This window comes from Penicillium cosmopolitanum (assembly GCF_028827165.1).
Source record: "Penicillium cosmopolitanum strain IBT 29677 chromosome Unknown utg000005l:1.0-4006212.0:1.0-4009387.0, whole genome shotgun sequence".
NCBI classification, from domain to species: domain Eukaryota; kingdom Fungi; phylum Ascomycota; class Eurotiomycetes; order Eurotiales; family Aspergillaceae; genus Penicillium; species Penicillium cosmopolitanum.
Genome location: NW_026622675.1, coordinates 2466010 through 2485590, shown reverse-complemented (window position 1 = coordinate 2485590; position 19581 = coordinate 2466010). Strand labels below are relative to the sequence as shown.

The 19581-nt window shown below is 41.0% G+C and overlaps 5 protein-coding genes across 5 annotated transcripts; 2 read left to right on the top strand and 3 right to left on the bottom strand.

The window, feature by feature from the left end:
* Window positions 1-418: 418 nt before the first annotated feature.
* Window positions 419-2023, bottom strand: N7509_003935 (uncharacterized protein; the record flags this gene model as incomplete). Its single annotated transcript, XM_056628572.1, has 3 exons — window positions 419-1478; window positions 1532-1955; window positions 2017-2023. 3 exons carry the CDS (start codon window positions 2021-2023, stop codon window positions 419-421), a joined length of 1491 nt encoding a protein of 496 aa, XP_056491306.1.
* Window positions 2024-3756: 1733 nt separating this feature from the next.
* On the bottom strand, window positions 3757-5498 carry N7509_003934 (U2 snRNP complex subunit CUS1; the record flags this gene model as incomplete). The annotated part of the gene is made up of 2 exons (XM_056628571.1): window positions 3757-5382; window positions 5442-5498. The coding sequence occupies 2 exons, from the start codon at window positions 5496-5498 to the stop codon at window positions 3757-3759; spliced, it is 1683 nt and encodes a 560-aa protein (XP_056491305.1).
* A 493-nt stretch (window positions 5499-5991) lies between these two features.
* Window positions 5992-6490, bottom strand: N7509_003933 (mitochondrial 37S ribosomal protein mS33; the record flags this gene model as incomplete). Its single annotated transcript, XM_056628570.1, has 4 exons — window positions 5992-6020; window positions 6081-6130; window positions 6186-6394; window positions 6458-6490. The coding sequence occupies 4 exons, from the start codon at window positions 6488-6490 to the stop codon at window positions 5992-5994; spliced, it is 321 nt and encodes a 106-aa protein (XP_056491304.1).
* A 169-nt stretch (window positions 6491-6659) lies between these two features.
* Window positions 6660-7846, top strand: N7509_003932 (ribonuclease III; the record flags this gene model as incomplete). Its single annotated transcript, XM_056628569.1, has 2 exons — window positions 6660-6728; window positions 6836-7846. 2 exons carry the CDS (start codon window positions 6660-6662, stop codon window positions 7844-7846), a joined length of 1080 nt encoding a protein of 359 aa, XP_056491303.1.
* A 1699-nt stretch (window positions 7847-9545) lies between these two features.
* Window positions 9546-11392, top strand: N7509_003931 (uncharacterized protein; the record flags this gene model as incomplete). The annotated part of the gene is made up of 3 exons (XM_056628568.1): window positions 9546-9958; window positions 10019-10458; window positions 10521-11392. The coding sequence occupies 3 exons, from the start codon at window positions 9546-9548 to the stop codon at window positions 11390-11392; spliced, it is 1725 nt and encodes a 574-aa protein (XP_056491302.1).
* Window positions 11393-19581: the final 8189 nt, after the last annotated feature.

Sequence of the window (19581 nt, the reverse complement as noted above, 5' to 3'; positions counted from 1 at the left end):
TACATAGATCTTCTTTCGAGTACATATTTTCAGAATTGATGATTCTTTTTGACTTTGCTGTGTATCTGTCATGGATGTAGTCTATGGATTTCAGTATAAAAGTAACCTTTGAAAGCCGTGGATGGCAAATACATAGGCCTACTCCACAAGTGAGAACATGAGAATATGCATGTGATCATGATCATGATTACTATCAATTGAATTTTAAAGACGTAAGAGTAAGGGTGTGAGGGATCATAGCTAATAGTACAGTTGCGCCAAAATGCATCCAGTATTTGACTCTGCCCTTCCGAGAACTCCTTACCACGCAAAGGTAATAACAAAGGCTATTGTATAACCATAGGAAGGATATGTAAAACAAATAACCACAACGCCATCCAAAACCACACCAAGCCAGCCCAGCCCAGCCCAGATCAGATCAGTACAAGACTCCCCCGCCAATACTTTCATCCGCCATGCGTTGGAGATGGCCCTCAGCCAACTCACTCTTCAACGCACATATTGAACTCTCCCGATCCAATCGGTCCCAATCACGAAGACCCGCTCTCCTAGGCTTCTGCGTCGCCGCCATTTGCTCAAGTAACTTTTCCTTATCAGCATCAAGTTGAGCAAGCCGCCTCTCAGTCGTAACATCCAGCGCCGAGGGTAAAGCCCTACCCCCGGGGACAATTGAGCCCAGACCCGCGAGATAATTGGGAGGTTTGGGCGTCATTGGAGATACGGCCCCTGCCGAACTACCCTGGCGAGAAGAACCTGGGTGGCCCCGGTATCCTGGGCCACTGGGGACTGGGGATGAGAAGGATGCTCGAGGACCGGATGGAGCACCGTGTGAGGGCATTATGGATGATGGGCGACGCGGGCCCATTGAGGGCGATCCCATCCATGGACCGTCTCGGGGACCGGATGCGTGACGGGGTCGGGTTGGTGCTGTTAGGGCGGGAGCGTTGTGAGGGCCGCGATTGTGAGGTTGTGGACCCCTTGATGGTCCGAGTGGTGGGGTTTGGTTTAGAGCGAGGTTTCGTGGTTGGGTTGGGATGTTTCTGTTTAAACGGGGTGCTCCTGGGGGTCCTTGTTCGGAGGAGTCTTTTCGAGGTAAACGTTCTGCGTTGTCTGGTCCTCTCGTATAGTTCGCGACTGTTTCTTGGGGTTGATCTGGGCGAGGGGAGCGTCCTGGTGGACCTGCACCGGCACCTGAAGACCGGTAAAGAGAGTGGCGTGCAGGTGAGCCGCTGCGGCTTTGGAGAGGAGGTAGACCACCACGTTCAGCGTGGTTGAATGGAGATGAACGTCTTGATGTATTATTCGATTCACTTGCGAGGGCGTGTTTAGGCGATGCTTGTCTAGATCGTGACGAAGGGCGGTCTCTGTTCATATCGGCATGCTGTTCGCGGCGGTAAGGCTGTGAGGGACTTTGCGAGTGAATTGATGACGGCTGAGGGGCCGGGGCCGGAACCGGGGCTCTTGGAGACAGCACACGACTGTTCCTGTCGTTATTGGGAGCGATGGGAGGACTTCGCCTGGCTGGGCGGACTTCTTGATTTCCCGGGGATACGTCGCGGGGACGGCGGGGGCTGCTCCGACCCCGTGAAGCATCGCGCGGTTTTCCATCACTGTACGGAGACCGGGATCTCCATGACTGAGGAGGAGGCGATCTAGGTCTGTCGTCTCTTCTGGGAGAGAATCTTCGAGGAGGTGGCGTTCGACGACGACCGTATGGGGCTTGACCATAGGCTCGTGGTTGGAAGGGAGGTGTTCGTGAGCGCCGGCGGTAATCAGGAGGCGAACGACTTCTTGGTCGTGCAAATCCTCGATTTGACGGCACCCAGGTGTCAGCGCGAGGGCGAGAGCGATTTCGTGGGGGAGAACGTCGTCGGCCCTCGTAGCCTCGAGATGGTGATCGAGCGGACCGGTCTGAGGGTCGATAGCTTTCCCCTCCTCGCCGGTCGTCAAATCTGCTGGGGATTGTTAGTTATATGTCCATCATAGAGGTGGGTGCGACAAACCTTCTGCGATCACGATCCATCCCCAAGAATTATGCGAATTCGATATCGCAAGAACTCAGTCGCGCAAATGCGGATGAAAGGGAAATATTGGGCGGTCGCTAGTGGCAGAAATATATGGATGACAAAGCGCCTTTCAATGCGGTAGCCAATCAGATACTTGGGAAGTATAATTTACTTGGCAGGAACGACAGTACCTACTTTCCATTCATTACATTCACTACATTCATCTACGACGGTAGGCACGACGATACCTACTTGGGCAGGTGCTTCCTTGTATCTGCCATTCTTCTTAAATAGCCAGACATCCCCGTGAATACCAAACCCCTCCATTCTACTGCATCGCTCCTAGTCGGAGTGCATCACTCCAAGTCAAATGCCCTTCACAACACCTTTTACCCGGGCCATCTTATCCTCTGGTCCAATTTTCTGCGGGCAGTTGAGTCATATTATAGTGACCAAGAACGCTCAGAGATGGAATCTGCACCTCTCAGACTGAAATCACAACCGACGCGAAACCAGACCTCCAGCTCTCAACACAAACATGGATCATAACAGAGAGACTGGGGGAAGTAATCAGCCCATCATATTATATGAAAATCGATAAACTTAGGCCCGGATGGGCCGCAAGGTTATTCCTATGCAGGGAAGATATCGTGGCGGATCGGCCTCAAAAGACATTGAAGTCACCACTGAGACCAAGCCAAACTGGCATTTGCCAAAGAAAACATGAATTATCGCTCAAGAGCTTGGGAAATTCCTTCTTTTTAGGCCAACTGGTGCGCAGTATCGTGTTCGCTTCGAGAATACATCCTCCGGTCTCTGGGTCAACCCAGTATGTCAAGTCTGACCTCACCAAAGTGTTTGGCTCTCCAGTCGTCTCCGCAAAGCAACTTGAATGTTTCTACGAAACCATTCTTGTGACAAGTCTTACTGATACTATTCCAGGGCAAATAGCCCAGTATCATCTTTGAAGTCAAACAAGGAATGCTCACAAACTACAAGGAAACCATCTTCCCTCGTCAAGTCGGAGACCAGAACGGAGACTGGATACCTCAGTATTCACCAGTCATAATGTGGAACAATCTCTGTCCCTCCGCTTCTGTGCCTCAGGGTCCCGCCGGCCCAGTAACCCGAAGTCGCTCAGCCTCTCTGTTGGGCCGGAATCTCGCCGCTTTGATCCGACGTTGCTTACTCTATTTCCAAACTTGCAAGTGGCGAGAGGCCTGTAGACAACAGCACGCCGAATCCGCAGTGGTTCAGAAAATGATCTTTGGATAAATAGTTGTTAATAGTTGCAATTCGAAGTCCACATCAAGCCGAAGCACGTGTTTATGTCTTCTAGGCCCAAGGCAGAGCAGACCACATTCTGATGACCCTACTACCTGGTATCCTACCTCGTATCCTACCGAGTTATATACTTAGTACCTGAGTTTGTAGGATCAAGCAAGTTGTATAGGTAGAATAGCTTCACCGGCAGAGCCTTAGTAATTTTGGGTCACTCCACCACCTTGGCAGAAGCTGGCTCGACTGCCGCCGTGAAGCGCCGTACAAGTACACGAGGAAATAAGCGAGAAACTTTCGACATGGCGTAGGGGTTTATATGTCAGGTGCTACATCGATGAGCTAACTGGAAAGATCATATCGTCCAAGAAACATTTCGAAATTGGGTCATTGTAATAAAAATACAAGAGGAAATAGCTAGCGCCTGTGATGGTCCAAAGAAACAGAACAAACAAATCCATCAATCTATTTATCACCGCTTGCCCTTTCGTTCTTCGTCCTTCCGTAATCGCTTGCGGCTCTCTTGTGCAATCATGTCGCTGAGATCCTCTTGGAACCCCCATTGGGGTTGATTCTGTTGTTGCCTCTCCGACTCGTAAAGATTTTGAAGATTATCCTTGTTCAGACCATCCCCGGATTGAAGTGCATCCAAATCAACAGATACCTCAACATCGCCGGGCTTCTTGCGCTTGCGATTTTGGTCGTCTGCGCCGAGTAAAGGTGGGTTGCCGGACGGTTGGCTGAGATCGTATGTTCTGTCACCGCCGAAGAAACCTTGGACATTGGCTTGTCTTTCGGGAATGACTTGGTAGGCACTCCGCGGGTGGACGGACTCCTCGGTCTCCGTTCCACGGTGGTGTTTGCGGACATCGAATTCGCCTGAGATATTCTCGGTTGTTCCAATCTCCGATGGAACGGCTGAGGCCATGCCACCAGGGGTTTCCAGGCCACTCGGAGAATGTGTTCCATTCTCCTGTGCCTCGTCTTCGTCTTCCTCATCCTCATCCTCGTCTCCCTCCTCGTCACTTTCTTCCTCGGATTCTTCCGACTCTTGCAATTCTCCCCAGAGATCTTTCTCGACTGGCTCTCCTTGCTGGACATTTTGTTGAGGCTGTAAAACACCGAAGATATCACCGCCGTAGAGCGGCCTGTTATGTTCATCCACGGGGGGTTTTCCATATCCTCCCGGATGGTAGCCCCACATTGCACCCGGTGGAGGCGGCGCATTGAGACCTGGAATCTTCAAGGAAGGGTAAGAAGGCGGGGGTCCATATCGCTGTTGGTTGATGAGCCACGGCGGGGGAGCGCCGGGGGGCATGTTGAGAGCTTCCTTCAACTCATCGCTCAGATCACCGGGATGAAGATGCTTGAGGTTGGTTTCATACTCCTTGCCTTCGTAATAGATTTCACCGTAACGAGTCAATTCCGGCTTGGTCTGGAAGCGGAAAAACGCCTCGTAGAGCTTCTGATAATCGATATCCAATTTTCCCATTTTCGGCGCCACCCTCTCGCGTTGTTTTTGTTTGAGAGAAGACGCATCCTGCTTGTCTAATGCGGCATCGCGCATTTCAGATATTCCTGTCTCTTGGATGAATTTCGGAAGGGCGAAGGGTGCCTTTTCAACACCGCGCTTGGATGAAAGATACTCGCGCTTGAGGGACCAGTGGGAGGGAACCGGAACCACATTTCGATGCGCCTTGAGATGAATTAAAAGTCGAGGGTCCGAGGCGGAAGTATCTGTCCATTCCACAATTTCCGGCTTGTGTACCATGGCCTTCAATTCGGCGACGGATAGTTTGTTAAGCTCCTTTCGCTTCTTCTTGGAGATCTTGGGCTCATCGGTTTCCTCCTCGTCGGGAATTTCGTCCTCGTCGTCGAAGAAGACCTCCGGCTTTTCACTCTCATTTGTAGGGGCATTGTCTCCCGTCTCGTCGAATTTAGTGATGAGACCCTTGTACATCTCCCATAGTGGGTCATCGTCCGCTGGGGCAGCTGCGGCCGGTGCGACAGATGATACATCTTCTGTAATGGGGGCGCTTGTTGGTAATGATGATGATGAATCTGGTTCCTGGGACTTCTCGACCGGCGCGTTGACAGCCTGAAGGGAAATGAAAGGTTAGTGACGAACCATGCGCCGGGGACGAGGACAGAACTCACCTCGGCTTTCTGGGCCTTTTTCCGAGCTCTTCGAAGCTGGTTCTTGTTTCCCGCCATGGCCGCTGACTTGTCAACCCACAATAACCTGTGGGGTGGTTCGGCTGTGGGAGAGAGCTGTAGGAGGTTGATAATGTCAAATGGAGTCGCGCCGTGAAGCAGTTTCCGCGAATGCCAAGCTACTCTCCGGTCCAACAATATCATTGGCTATCAGGCTCACCGCCCGCTACATTTTCGCAAAATACGATAACCCGCGACATGTCTGATGGATCTATTCAATGGATTGATTATTGGGTGTTGAAGGTTTTGGCAGGGCCACAGGACCCTTTCAATTCAATTCTGGCCTAGTGTACATGTGATTTAGGGATATGCTAATAAAGAAAAGCGTGCTTTTAAGCACGTGAAGCGAAAAGAACCAAAACCACCACCTCAGATCTAAAACATTGCAAAGTCCTGTTCGTAGATCCAGAGACAGCAAGTTAGATGCACGAGGACCAAATGGACAATCGAAGTTCTTGTAAAATGTAGGAGTATTTGCCGTGGGGAAGCGGGTCTATTTCTTCTTCTTCGCGGATTTCGATTCTGGTGGATTGTTAGTGAGCCACTCAGCTGGGTTGAGTTGAAATGGGAGGGTAAACTTACCGGCTGCGGTTCTCTTCTTTTTGGGTCGTCCTTTGCCTCTCAATTTGGCACTGTAGAATAAAGTCAACGGAAGAACCTTTTGACGAAGGAATGTGGCACACATACATTTGAATGGCTTCCTCTCGATCGTCCTCGGCCTCGTCAAAAGTCGTCAAGCCGAGTGGCTTGTATGTGTTCTGTAGGTCCCTGAATGAGACGTCCTTCTTGGGATACCATGCCGCGAGTGCTGGACCGCGCAGCCGTTGCCTGAGGATCTTGTTTCCGAGCCGGAGTCGTTGAGGGTTGAAATTGAGGGAGAAGATGCGACATTGAGTCTAGAGAGAGCGGAACGGTCAGTGAAACGGCTATCTTTTCTGGGTAGCGCAATTGGAATATACCTTCACCAACTCGAGGATCCGAGGTTGTGACATCTTCGCACGGCTTCGAGGGTTGTGTTGACCGTCGAAGTGAAGATGATGGTGAATGGATCCAATCGGCCAGGGTCGGCCTCGGGCGCGCGCCTCCGATAGAGTCACGTGGTTCTTTTTTTTTGGAGGTGGGCCCGCCGCGATACTCTTCCTCCACTCAACCCGCACCGAAATGAGCTCCAAAAGATCGCGCGATGCCTCCGGTGGCAGGCATAGCAGTGAAACTGACAAGCGCATCAAGGTAAGAGTCTACTTTACCCTCCCATCGACTCGTGCGGCCAGAATCAGGCCTCTTCCTCACGAATCTGTCTACATGGTCCATTGAGTTGAACTGACAAGACTTTGAAGACAAACCATTCGATTGCAAATTTGCCAGCCGATTCAAGTACAAGCAAATATGACTCTGCCCAGAAATCTCAATCAATTTCCCATCTCTCAACCCTAAAACAACTCATCCGGGAGGTCAAGAAGGATACCGATTTGCTTAAAGCCGAACCCAACATCGCAACCACAATTTCCACACTTGACACTTTATTGCTCCAAAAAGACGCAAAGGAGGAAACCTCGCAAGTCAACAAGGGACAAAAAACCAGCCAATCTACCTCTGATTCTAGGAAAAATGAAGATGGCTCACGGCATCCCGATTTGCCGCCCATTCTAGATGATCGCCTGGAAAAGGCCGTCTTCACCCACCCCGCTTGTGCCAACGATTCCAATGCAAATTACGACCGATTGGAACTACTGGGAGATGCTTACATCGAGTTGATTGCGACAAAACTGATCTGGAAAACATTCCCAGGTCTTGCGTCCGGCAGAATATCCCAAATTCGAGAATTGCTGGTCAAAAACGAAACCCTCTCGGCTTTCGCTGATTCATATGGCTTCTCTCGTAGGGCTGTTGTGCCACAGGATTACGACACTCAGTTAAAACGATGGGTCAAGATAAGGGGTGATATTTTCGAGGCTTATGTGGCTGCAATTATACTTTCTGATCCTGTCGGCGGGTATGAGGTTGCAGAGCAATGGTTGACTAGCTTATGGTTACCAAAGCTCGTCAATTTGGGGCCACAAAATTCAAAGTTGAACTCAAAGGATGAACTTTCTACGAAAGTCATGGGTAACGGCACCAAGCTAAAGTACATTGAAGAAAAACCTTCGATACACCCAAAGGGCACCGGCAGTCAAACATACTTCATTGGGGTGTATTTTACTGGCTGGGGGTGGGAAAATCAGCACCTTGGCTCTGGTCAGGGTCTAAAGAAGAATGCGGCAGGTGATGAGGCTGCCAGAAATGCTCTTGCAAACCCTCTGGTTACAGAAATTAATTTAAAGAAAAAGACATTACTAGGCAATAAATGAAATCTATCAAGGCCAAATATTCCCCATCTCACCACGAATCCCCCTTGATTTGTAAATACTGGACAAGAAGCAAAACCATGCTCGTACGAATGTGGAGTGTCGCTTTATGCAATTTCTGGATAAAATGTCACTTGTCAATCCCCACGTGGCTCGCCACTAGCCAGAAACTAGCTACACAAGATTGCTGCCTTTCGGCATTTGAAATCTAGATTTGACCAGTCCCCACCCGCCGAGACGGTTTTCTTTTCAGCCAGGCGAAGGTAAGCGAGGGTTCTTGCCTCTAGCACAAGATGTCATCGATCCAAGTGGGTCTGCGGCCTTTGGGACAGATGCACGGCGAAAACAGCCGCCACCAAACGAAAATCAGCCATTTCCAATCATGAAAGTGATCGTCGTAGTATTTCTACGAGTATGCGGTGAAATCCAGCCTACCTAGCTTGTTGACTGAAGACTCATCTCATTTGCTTTCATGGTTATCCCTGTTCCTCCTAGTGGTGAAAACATACATACATATCAATCCCTCCTGCGCTGTGTCTCGCGGGAATGAAGGAAAGTAATGCATAATATATTTTGGGCCGGATCGGATATCCCGGATCGGAGACTGTTCTCGGGCAACCGAGAAGCCTAACAAAGCCTAGAAAAGCTTAGCTGGTTATCGCGAGCCCGAGCCTGCCAAGCCTAGCCAGGTACGCGTGGGTCCATTCGACATGCCGAGGTTTTGCCGTTTCTTAGGAAAAGCAGGAAATCTGGGTATTCGTTGGAGATTGAGAACCCTGGAAATGTTCGATTTGTATATGCTAATTCAATGAACAAAAACGCCGAGTGGTCCGATAAGGTCACTAGATTCCACTACAGTCAATTTGGGAGCAAGTGTCCGAGCAGTGAAGATCTCTGTATCTTTCAAGGAGAACTCAGATTGTCAAAATGACAATATTGGGTTATGCCAGTAGTACTAATTCTGTAGAATAATTAAATGCTTGTACGGAGTAAAGTCAGGCTTGTTCGTTGAAGGAAAGCGTGGCTTCGGGATTTCCGGATCCAAGCCTTGCTGTATTTTCTGACGCTTCCTCAATCGGTGGGTCTTTTGAACGAACCTTACAGCCATGTGGAAGATTCACTAGGACTATTGAAACCAATACCCGTCCTATACCAGTTCTGACTGGTCACCGTTCGCCAAAGAGAGGATGAACCCTCGATCCGATGCCACTACCCTGCTCGGTTCCTGGAAACGACCCACTCATACATTAGCCAGGCATCCGGGAGATGTACAAGTAGCTGTTCTCGCAGAATTCCGGCCAAGTCCGTCCGCGATTTAATTCTCTCTCGGTTGAAAAGCCGAATTCAGGGCTGTTGCCAGGCTATTGATTCACTTCGTACCATGGTCACTTATGTCGAATGCTAGCTCTAGTGGGTAGGTCTACAAGCTCAAATCACATTATGGATCTTCTCAGAAGAACCCTTGCTCGGTATTGGATCATCTGAATTGCTCCATTTTTCCCAGTAAGTCTTTTTATAGCGAGCTATTAGGGAAGAAACGGAGTCAAGTTTTCAACCGTATTATAAAAGTAAACTAGCCCAGGAGCTTTTCAACCAACCTCATCACCTTGTAACGCTCTTTTCTGGCGGTTCTTTCCCTTCTTTCACGCCATTTGATCCTTTTCCTACCACAGTCGCTCTTTCAAAGCATTGGCCACGAACAATGCATCTCTTTAGCCTTGCTGTGGCTGCGGCCTCCGTTGGGGTCTCAGCGGCTGGTGTCATCCAGGGCAGACACTCTGACGAGGTCTGCTCCAATCTCATTTCTACCGGTGAAGTGCTGCACACTTCTCTTAATATTGTCGAATTTCCTGTTGTTGTCGACATCCTGTTGGAGGAGGACACTGTTGTTACTATTGATAACACTATCCTGATCGAATGCACGAACGCCCCCACTCACTTGCACACGACCGTCTATGCTACCACTACCGAGACCATCACTAAGACTATCTCGACTGCCACCATCTCTGCGAACGGTGGCACTGCCCCCACAGTGGTCGACTCCACTACCGTTGGAAAGGCTGATGATCGCACTGTTACTACCAAGATTGGCACTAAGACAGCTGGATCTAACCCGTAAGTTTTCCTATCAAGGATCATTTTTGCTACGAGGTACCAATCTTAACTCTTGGAAAGTGAGGATACTGTCGCTGCTTCTACCAAAACACTGGCCCCAGTTGCTGGTGGATCTGCAGTAGGCTCTGGCATCAACACCGATTTATACACAGCATCAACCTCGAACGCTGCTGTTCGCACAGTGACTTCCACCGGCTACCTTCACGGAACCAGCGTTATCAAAGTCTATACTAAGACTGTCGCGTCTGCCACCCCCGCCGCTACTCTTGCTGCTGGCGAGTATACCAATTGGAACTTATTCAAAGCTAACGGCGTTAACCTCGGTGGCTGGCTGGAGCAAGAGCAAGTCTTTGACCAGTACTGGTGGGATCAATATGCTCCCAATGCCAGCGACGAATGGACATTCTGTGAGACACTGGGTGACAAATGTGGTTCTGTCTTGGAGCAGCGCTATGCCACCTATATTACAACCGACGATATTGACAAGGTCGCGGCCGTTGGTAAGCTTCTGTCAAACTGATGTTATACAACCTCAATCTGACATTCGCTAACAATTCCCAAGGCGTCAACACTCTCCGTATCCCAACCACATACGCAGCATGGATCAAGGTCCCTGGCTCCGCCCTGTATCATGGCAACCAGAAGGAGTATCTGAAGAAGATCTCCACTTATGCCATCGAGAAGTACAACATGCGCGTTGTCGTTGGTTTGCACTCTCTCCCAGGTGGCGTCAACTCGCTCGATATCGGAGAGAAGGCTGGAAATGATGGTTGGTTCCAAAACTATACCAACCTGAAGTACTCCTACGAAGCAGTTGATCAAGTCCTTCAGTTCTTCGTTGACACTGGATATCCTTGGGCCTTTACTCTTTCTCACATCAATGAGGCTTCCGACAATCCCTCAGCCTTTGCGTCGCCCAATACCTTGACCACCAACGGTACAAACTGGATCGTCAAGTATACCCGTGGAGTCCTAGATCGTATCGCCCGCGTTGATAAGCGTATTCCCCTGATGTTGCAGGATTGCTTCCTCGGCGAAGAGCATTGGTCCCCTTACTTCCCTGCCAAGACGAATCTGGTCATCGACACCCATGTGTACTACTTCGCTGCCTCCGGCGTTTACTCACAGTGGGCCAACGGTGCTATCTGTGGTCAGGCTTCTGTCGTCGGTGGTGATGGGAAGTTCCCAGTTTATATTGGCGAGTGGGCTTTGCAAACTCTTTACAGCAATACCTTCAAGAACCGGAACAGCCTATTCAATACCCAGCGGTATGCCTGGAGCCATTATGCTTCTGGTGGCTCTTTCTGGAACATCAAGCATAACAGCAGCGCTGCTGTTGACGGTCATGGTACTCAGAGGGATTACTGGTCCTATGAGCGTCTTATTGATGCTGGTGTTATCCACAAGCCACTTTCAAATACTACCTACTGCTAATACTTTAATTAGCTCTGTGATTATATCATATACAGACCAGGAAATAATATTGACTATATAGAGTTTAGTTTGTTTTGTACACTATCTACTACTAAATCTCTTATCTCCTTTAATAATAAACTAAGGTATCTCACCATCTTGGGGGAGGTGTTACATGTTCACCAACTGGTCAATCAATCAATCAATTCTTCAATTATCCAGTACTTAAGCTCGCTAGGTTTAAAGCTGCTATACTGGGGCGCCAACTGGCCTGCCAGTCAACAAAAGGGTGGTCCTGGACCACGCAGGGTTGGCTGGGGAGCCGAAAGCTCTGCTAGCCTGTAACCTCAGATACTAATCCGCTGCTTACAGAAAGGAAGTGCTTATGTAGCAGAACTATATCAAAATTATATAATATAAGGAAAAGCAGTACGGAATATATAAATTTCAAACAATCGGCGAGAAATGGGTCTTAAAATTTATAAAAAGGCACTCAGAGCTTTCAACCCGATTCTCGAGATGCTATAATTACAAGCGTGCGAAGTGTGAAGATCCGAAAGTTATTGGTAAATGGTTTAATCTTGTTCAAAGAACTATCTTTCAATATAGCATTGATCCTAACGATGTTTATAACTTTGATAAGACTAGTTTTGCGATAGGATTAACAGTAACTGTAAAGGTTGTTATAAGAGCTGAATACTACAGTCAGCGATCACTTTTATAACCTAGAAATCGTAAGTAGATAACTGCGATTGAATATATAAATACTTCTGGTTAGGCCTTATCTCTGTATATAATTTTTAAAGGTAAAGTCTTTATTAAATCTTAGTTTGATAATCTCCTAGATAATTTGTCACAGGATTCTGAGTATACAATACCTCAGAAACTCAACACTGATCTGAAGCTGAATCTCCTTTAAATTACCTGTATATTAAGGCCTACCCGAACCCTAGTATATTTAGAATCCTATAATTATTTAGAATTCTTAATCTCCTTAAGAATTAGTCTGTATATTAACTATCTAATCTAATCTCTACTATCTAATAGCCTTTTCTAGTTATAGATCTCTAGCCTAATAAATTAGTAACTATTATAATTCTAATTCTTCTTTATTAACTATCTAAAGATTAAAGATAATACTCTCTATATATTAAAACCCTATATCCTCTTATAATAGTATCTGTTCTAAATCTTCTATACTCTCTTTAGTTATTTAATAGTCTAAAGTTAAATTAATTCTAGATTAACCTAGAAACCTTATTAAATCTAAACTAGACTAGATATCTATCTATAAGACTACTAAATATATTATTAATATATTATTATTCTCTTCTCTATATAGAATATAGATCTAAAGAATTATAAGTAAATCTATAACTAGAAATTTTATAGAACTTAATATAGAGGATCTTAAGGAAAAGAAATATAAAATTAAGTATCTTAAAAATTTCTAGTAGTTTATATATATCTTAAGAAACTTATTACTTAAGTCTCTAGAATTTATATAGAAAACTTTTTAAATAATTTATCTATAAATTATAGATAAATTAAAGCTAAGAAGTATAAGAAAGTAGAGGATTTTAAGGTTAATAATTTTAAAAGATTATTTAGTATTTAGAAATAAGAGAATTAGCTCTTTTAACTTAGTTATATTTTTTAAGATAATTCTAGGATCTATAAAGATAAGAAGATAAAGATTCTTATAGAAAAGAGATACCTTAAGGATAATAATAATAAATATCTTAGTAGTTAGAAGTACTTTAAAAAGTAGACTTTTACTTTAATATATAATAAAAATATCTTTACTAGAGAAGTTAGTAATAAGATAGAGTATTATTACTAATAAATTAATAAAGAATTAAAGATTTATTATTATCTTATAGATCTAAAGTATTATCTATACTAGGTCTTCTAAGATAAATAAACTTATTATTATATATTAAAGCTATAGTAGTAGTTAATCCTATATATCTAATAATATATAAAAAATATATCTACTACTTAAGCAGAATAGATAGAAAAAATATAGAGTATATAAAAATTTAATAAAGTAAAGATATAAAAATATAATCTATTTAATAATAATTTAAATTTAAGTATAAAATATCTATAATTTAATAATTTATTTCTAAACTAGTCTAATAGTAAAGAATAAGGTTAAAAAAACCCTAAGTATTTATACTTAAGAAACTTTTTGTTACAGACCATGCGACATAAGGGGCCGCAGGGGCCGCAACCTACAGATAGGCCACTAAGAGCCAACCGTTCCTAGGAACGCAGAACCAGATTACGTAAATAACGGCCAGAATCAGCCTCTGATTTGCTGTATTAAATAATACTATACTAAACCACGAGACAGCTAGCGCAACGTAAGAACAGACGTTCTTTCTACTATTACTAATACTACACTATAAGTATAAGTAACCGGTAAAAGACCTACGTAACCAACCTAGTGCAGGAAATAGCTACGCTTTTATACATTCCGGAATTATGCCTAGAATATAGGAACCTGTAAAACTGTACGTATAAGACTGCAAAGGTCTTACTAGGCTTAGGGGAATATAGATAAAGGAGGAATTATTATAGATAGTTGATTACTGAGTAATCAATAAGATTAAGGACTTAGTTGCTTGATTATAGAGGATTCTGATTGTTGTATATTATTATTTCTAAAGGAAAGAAGGCCCTATTTAACCTTAGAATAGTTATACCGGATAGCTAGTATTCCAGCTATCCGGCCGGTTATCTAGCTATCCGGCCGGTTATCTAGTATACCGAATATCCGGTCGGATACTAAGTATACCGAAGATCTGGCCGGCTACCTAGTATACCGAAGATCCGGTGTTTTTTAGGGTTACTAAGCCTTTTAACTAAATCTTAGTTATATCTTTAACTAGATCTTAGTTATATCTTCAACTAGATCCTAGTTATATCTTTAACTGGATCTTAGTTATATCTGTATAATATTCATATCCCCCCTTAATCTTTATATATATATATATATATAAGGATTAGCTTTGAATATTAGTTATTATTTTTGGTATATGGCTTTCAAATATATTTTTAATTATATTTTTAGTAAGTATATCAGCAATATTATCTTTTGAGGGTATCGGTACTAGCTTTATTTGGCTATTTTGTATAGCGTTCCTAGTAAAATGATATATTATATCAATATGCTTTGATCTCTTATGGAATTCAGGATTTTCAGCTAATTTTTTAGCTCCTTCGTTGTCTATTAATATTATTGGTATAGTATTAGTATAACCTAAATTTAGATAATCATTTATATATATAAGCATATTATTCAGATATATTGCTTCTTTTGTAGCTTCTTTTAATGCCATATATTCAGCTTCGCAGCTTGATAAAGCTACTGTTTTTTGAAGCTGACTATTCCAGGATATAGGATTAGTTAGGCCTAGATCACTACCTAGGCTAAATATATAGCCAGTAGTAGATCTTCTATTATTAATATCATTTGCCCAGTCACTGTCACAATAACCTTTAATATATAGGTTATTACCTGAGCAGTTATATATTAGACCTTTATTATTATATTTTAGTATATAACACCATATATAGTGTATAGCCTTAAAATGTTCTTTACTAGGATTTGACATAAACCTAGCACAATATGATACAGGAAAGGCTATATCAGGTCTTGTTTTTAGGGCTAAATATAGCAGAGAGCCTATTTCTTTTTGATATTCTTTTATATCAGTATTACTAGCAGTAGTAGTATTTTTTATTAATTTTATTCCTGGTTCTCCAGGTATATCTTTTGGTTTGTATGTATTATTGTTATATATGTTAAATTTAGATAATAATTTATCAATATATTTTGTTTGATATATATATAGCTTTTTAGCCTTATAATCAATATATATATCATTACCTAAAAATGTAGTAATTTGACCTATTTCATCTAATTCAATAGATTTATTTATATTGTTTTTTAAGGCTTTTATATAGGATAGATCTTTATGCAATACTAGTATATCATCAACGTGACATATTAGTATACAATTATCCTTTTTATTTATATATATTCCTTCATCATATGGAAATACCTCAAAATCTAGTAATTCCAGTACTGATTTTAGGTATTGATACCCATAGTCTAGGGGATTGTTTTAACCCGTATAATGCTTTATTAAGTTTTGCACATTTATTATTATATTTAGGATTATTATATAATCCTATTGGTAATATAGTATATATATCAGCATCTATATTAGCATGGCAGAAAGCGTTTTTAACGTCATATTGCCATATATATAGGCCTTTATTAACAGCTATTAGTAATAGCATATGCCATGATTCTGTTCGGCATGTTGTTGAAAAGGTTTCTAGGAAATCTATTCCTAATCTTTGATTAAAACCTTGTATAACCCATCTAGCTTTATATCTAATAGTATTATCACTATTAGTAATATGACTAGTATTATTGGCTGTTCTGTTTATAGTAGGTTTCATCTTAAAAACCCATCGGCCATTTATAGGGGTTATATTATTAGGTATATCAACAATATCCCAGGTCTTTTGGCTAACTAGGGCATTATTTTCAGCTATACAGGCCTTTTGCCAATATAGGCTATCAGGGCCTTCTAGGGCCTGTTTTAGTGTATTAGGCTCCTTTATAGTAGTTATAGTTAAAACAAAGTTTAATACACTACTATATATAGGCCTATATATAGCTTCTACTGCTGTATCAGACAGAGTATAGAGTATATTATTATTGTTATTATTATAGTATATATTATTTTTTATTGGTATTTGAACCTCAATTTTATGAGAGGGATCCTCTGCTATTTTTATATATTCTGTTGCTCTTGTATTCATCTTATGTATTAAAGGTTTGGGGTTTAGGGTTTTCAGGGTAACCCTTTTATTATTGTTTAGAGATATATTAGTTATATTATCCTTAATACTATCAAAATTATAGTATTTATTTTCTAGGATTGTAATATCTCTTGATATTATTGTAGTCCTTTTATTAGGTATATAAAGCTTATAGTGGCCATAATCAGTATAGCCTACTAATATAGCCTTTTCCTGCCTAGGTTCTAGCTTAGTTATTTGCTTATTAATAGTATAATAAGCAGTAGAACCCCATATTTTTAATTGATTATATATATCGATAGAGGGTTTTGTTTTATTATATAACTCATAGGGTGTTTTAAACCCTAGAGCACTATGTGGTGTTCTATTATATAAATAGGTAGCTGCCAATAAGGCTTCACCCCATAGGTATTTAGGACAATTACTATTGGCCAGCATTGCCCTTACCTTATTTAATAAGGTAAGATTTATACGCTCTATTAGGCCATTAGGCTCCTTTGTATAAGCAGGACTAGTATTATGTATAATACCATATTTATTTGTTATATTTTTAATTGGTTTATTAATATATTCTTTACCATTATCAGTAAATAGTTGTTTTATATTTATACCAATTTGATTTTTTATTAAGGCTTTTATCCTTTTTAAAGCTGTTATTGCTTGGTTTTTATTTTTTAATAATATAGTAAATAGATAGCGGGTTTGCTTATCTAGAAACGTTATATAATATATATAGTTATTATATGTTTTTGGTGTTATAGGACCACCTATATCACTATGTAGTCTTTCTCCTCTTCTATAGAGTGTAGTATTATTAGACCTTTTATTTATATATCTTTTTGCCTTAGATCTTAGGCATATATCACAGTTTTTAACTATTTTATATAAGTATTTGTCTGATATTTTTATATTTATAATATTACTTAGTATATATTTAAGAGCTTTAGGGCCAATATGGCCTAATCTTCTATGCCAGTTATTTATCTCTATATCTTTATCTTCTAGATATAGTAGCTTATTTTGATATTTTATATTATGTATCTTATTAGGATATAGTATATTAGTATTGGTTTTATATAGGGTATCTTTATATCCTTTTATTGTTGGTTTTTTATTATTATATATATATACACTATTTTCTTTGAAAATAGATATACCTTTTAGTCTATTGGTACTTAGTATATTAATACCTAATTCAGGCATATATAGCACATTATGCATTATATATATATAGTTTAGATTAGTCTGTATAATAACAGTTCCTTTATATTTTATTGGTATTTTTAGTGCTTTTCCCCAGTTCACTGATTCATTTACTGCTTGTTTATAACAAAAATAATTTAAATTTGTAATAACAGAGACAGTAGCAGCAGTATCAATAACAAAATTACAAATAGGTCCAATCTGATAGGGCAGTTTGCCTAGATAACCTTTATTATTTGTAAGTATATTTTTGTTATTTTTAGTATTAGGGGTATTATTAACACTTACATCATTATCAAGATCTAATAGAAGATTATCAATCTCCATATCGATATCCTGAATAGGTATAGTGTCAAAATTATCTGAATCAGACAGAATAGTATTAACAACAGCAACTTGATCGTTATTTTGTAGGTTTTTGTTTTTGTTATTTTTGTTGTTTTTGTTGTTTTTGTTGTTTATATTGTTTGTAGTGTTTGTATCGTTTGTATCAATTGATTTCCACCAATCTGGACGCTTATTAGGGTATAGGAAATAACAATCATTAACATTATGATTGGTTTTGTGACAATTTTTGCAGAATTTGCCTTTATAAGGCTGTTTTTTCCATGGTTTTTTGGTGATTTTGTTTGTATTGTTTTTGTTAAAGAAGGAATTATTAATACTATAAATAGTATTATCTTCTTTTCCACGTGATTCATCAATAAGTGATTTTATTAGTGAATCAATAGTATATGCCTTAGGATCATTACGCAGAGATTGTGTAATATTTTGTATAAATCCTGAATAATCTTCGTCTAGACTATTCAAAATCCAGGCAATAACTACCTGATTAGGCAGTATAATCTCTTTAGATTTTAGGTCACTAATAAGCAGTTTTACCTTATTAAGGTATTGCTCCATAGTGTCAAAATCTCCCAGAGTAGTATTAAAAAATTCTTTTAATACTAGGAATTCAGTAGTAAAACCCTTAGGATTAAATAATTCCTTTAGGGTATTCCAGGCCTGAATAGCACTAGTTTCATCCTTTATATATAATAAAGGATTATCGTCACACAATAGCTTAATAATAGCTAGTGCCTTCCTGTTTTTTGCAGGAGTTATAGTGGTTTCATCGGATATTGTTCCATCTGGGTCTAGGGTATCGAACCCTAAATCCTCTTTGACCAATAGAGCGTAGGCCCTAATTGACCATGTAGTATAATTTTCGATGCCTGAGAGCTTAGGCACCTCAATTTTTTGAAGATTTGCCATAGTATATAATATATATATATATATATAGATATATATATATATCAATAGGTTTTGTATAATTTTTTTTTTTTTTTGAGGTTTGTTGAGATTTCGGCCAAAATACGGGGGTATCTCGGATTTAATATTTTTAGACTTCAAAAGTTCCCAAATAGGAGATAAATAAAAAAGAGGGCAAAAAGTATATATAAAAAGGTGGTATAGCCAGATATAGACAATCCGGGCTCATAACCTATAAGACTGCAAAGGTCTTACTAGGCTTAGGGGAATATAGATAAAGGAGGAATTATTATAGATAGTTGATTACTGAGTAATCAATAAGATTAAGGACTTAGTTGCTTGATTATAGAGGATTCTGATTGTTGTATATTATTATTTCTAAAGGAAAGAAGGCCCTATTTAACCTTAGAATAGTTATACCGGATAGCTAGTATTCCAGCTATCCGGCCGGTTATCTAGCTATCCGGCCGGTTATCTAGTATACCGAAGATCTGGCCGGCTACCTAGTATACCGAAGATCCGGTGTTTTTTAGGGTTACTAAGCCTTTTAACTAAATCTTAGTTATATCTTTAACTAGATCTTAGTTATATCTTCAACTAGATCCTAGTTATATCTTTAACTGGATCTTAGTTATATCTGTATAATATTCATAGTACGTAACTATAGAGTATACTAGAGGGTATACCAGCGGGTAGGTAGAAGGGTATAATCTGGTATACTACCAGATATACCTTCTAATATACCACACTACGAAGGATTAGATATATAAGGATACTCCTTTATATATATATATTTAGTTCTTCGTGATTAATTAATCTAAGTTACTATAGTATACCTTTAGATTACTCTTTATTTAGTTTTAACTCTTATGATAAATATACTATAAGTAGGGAAGCTCTTCGGACTAACC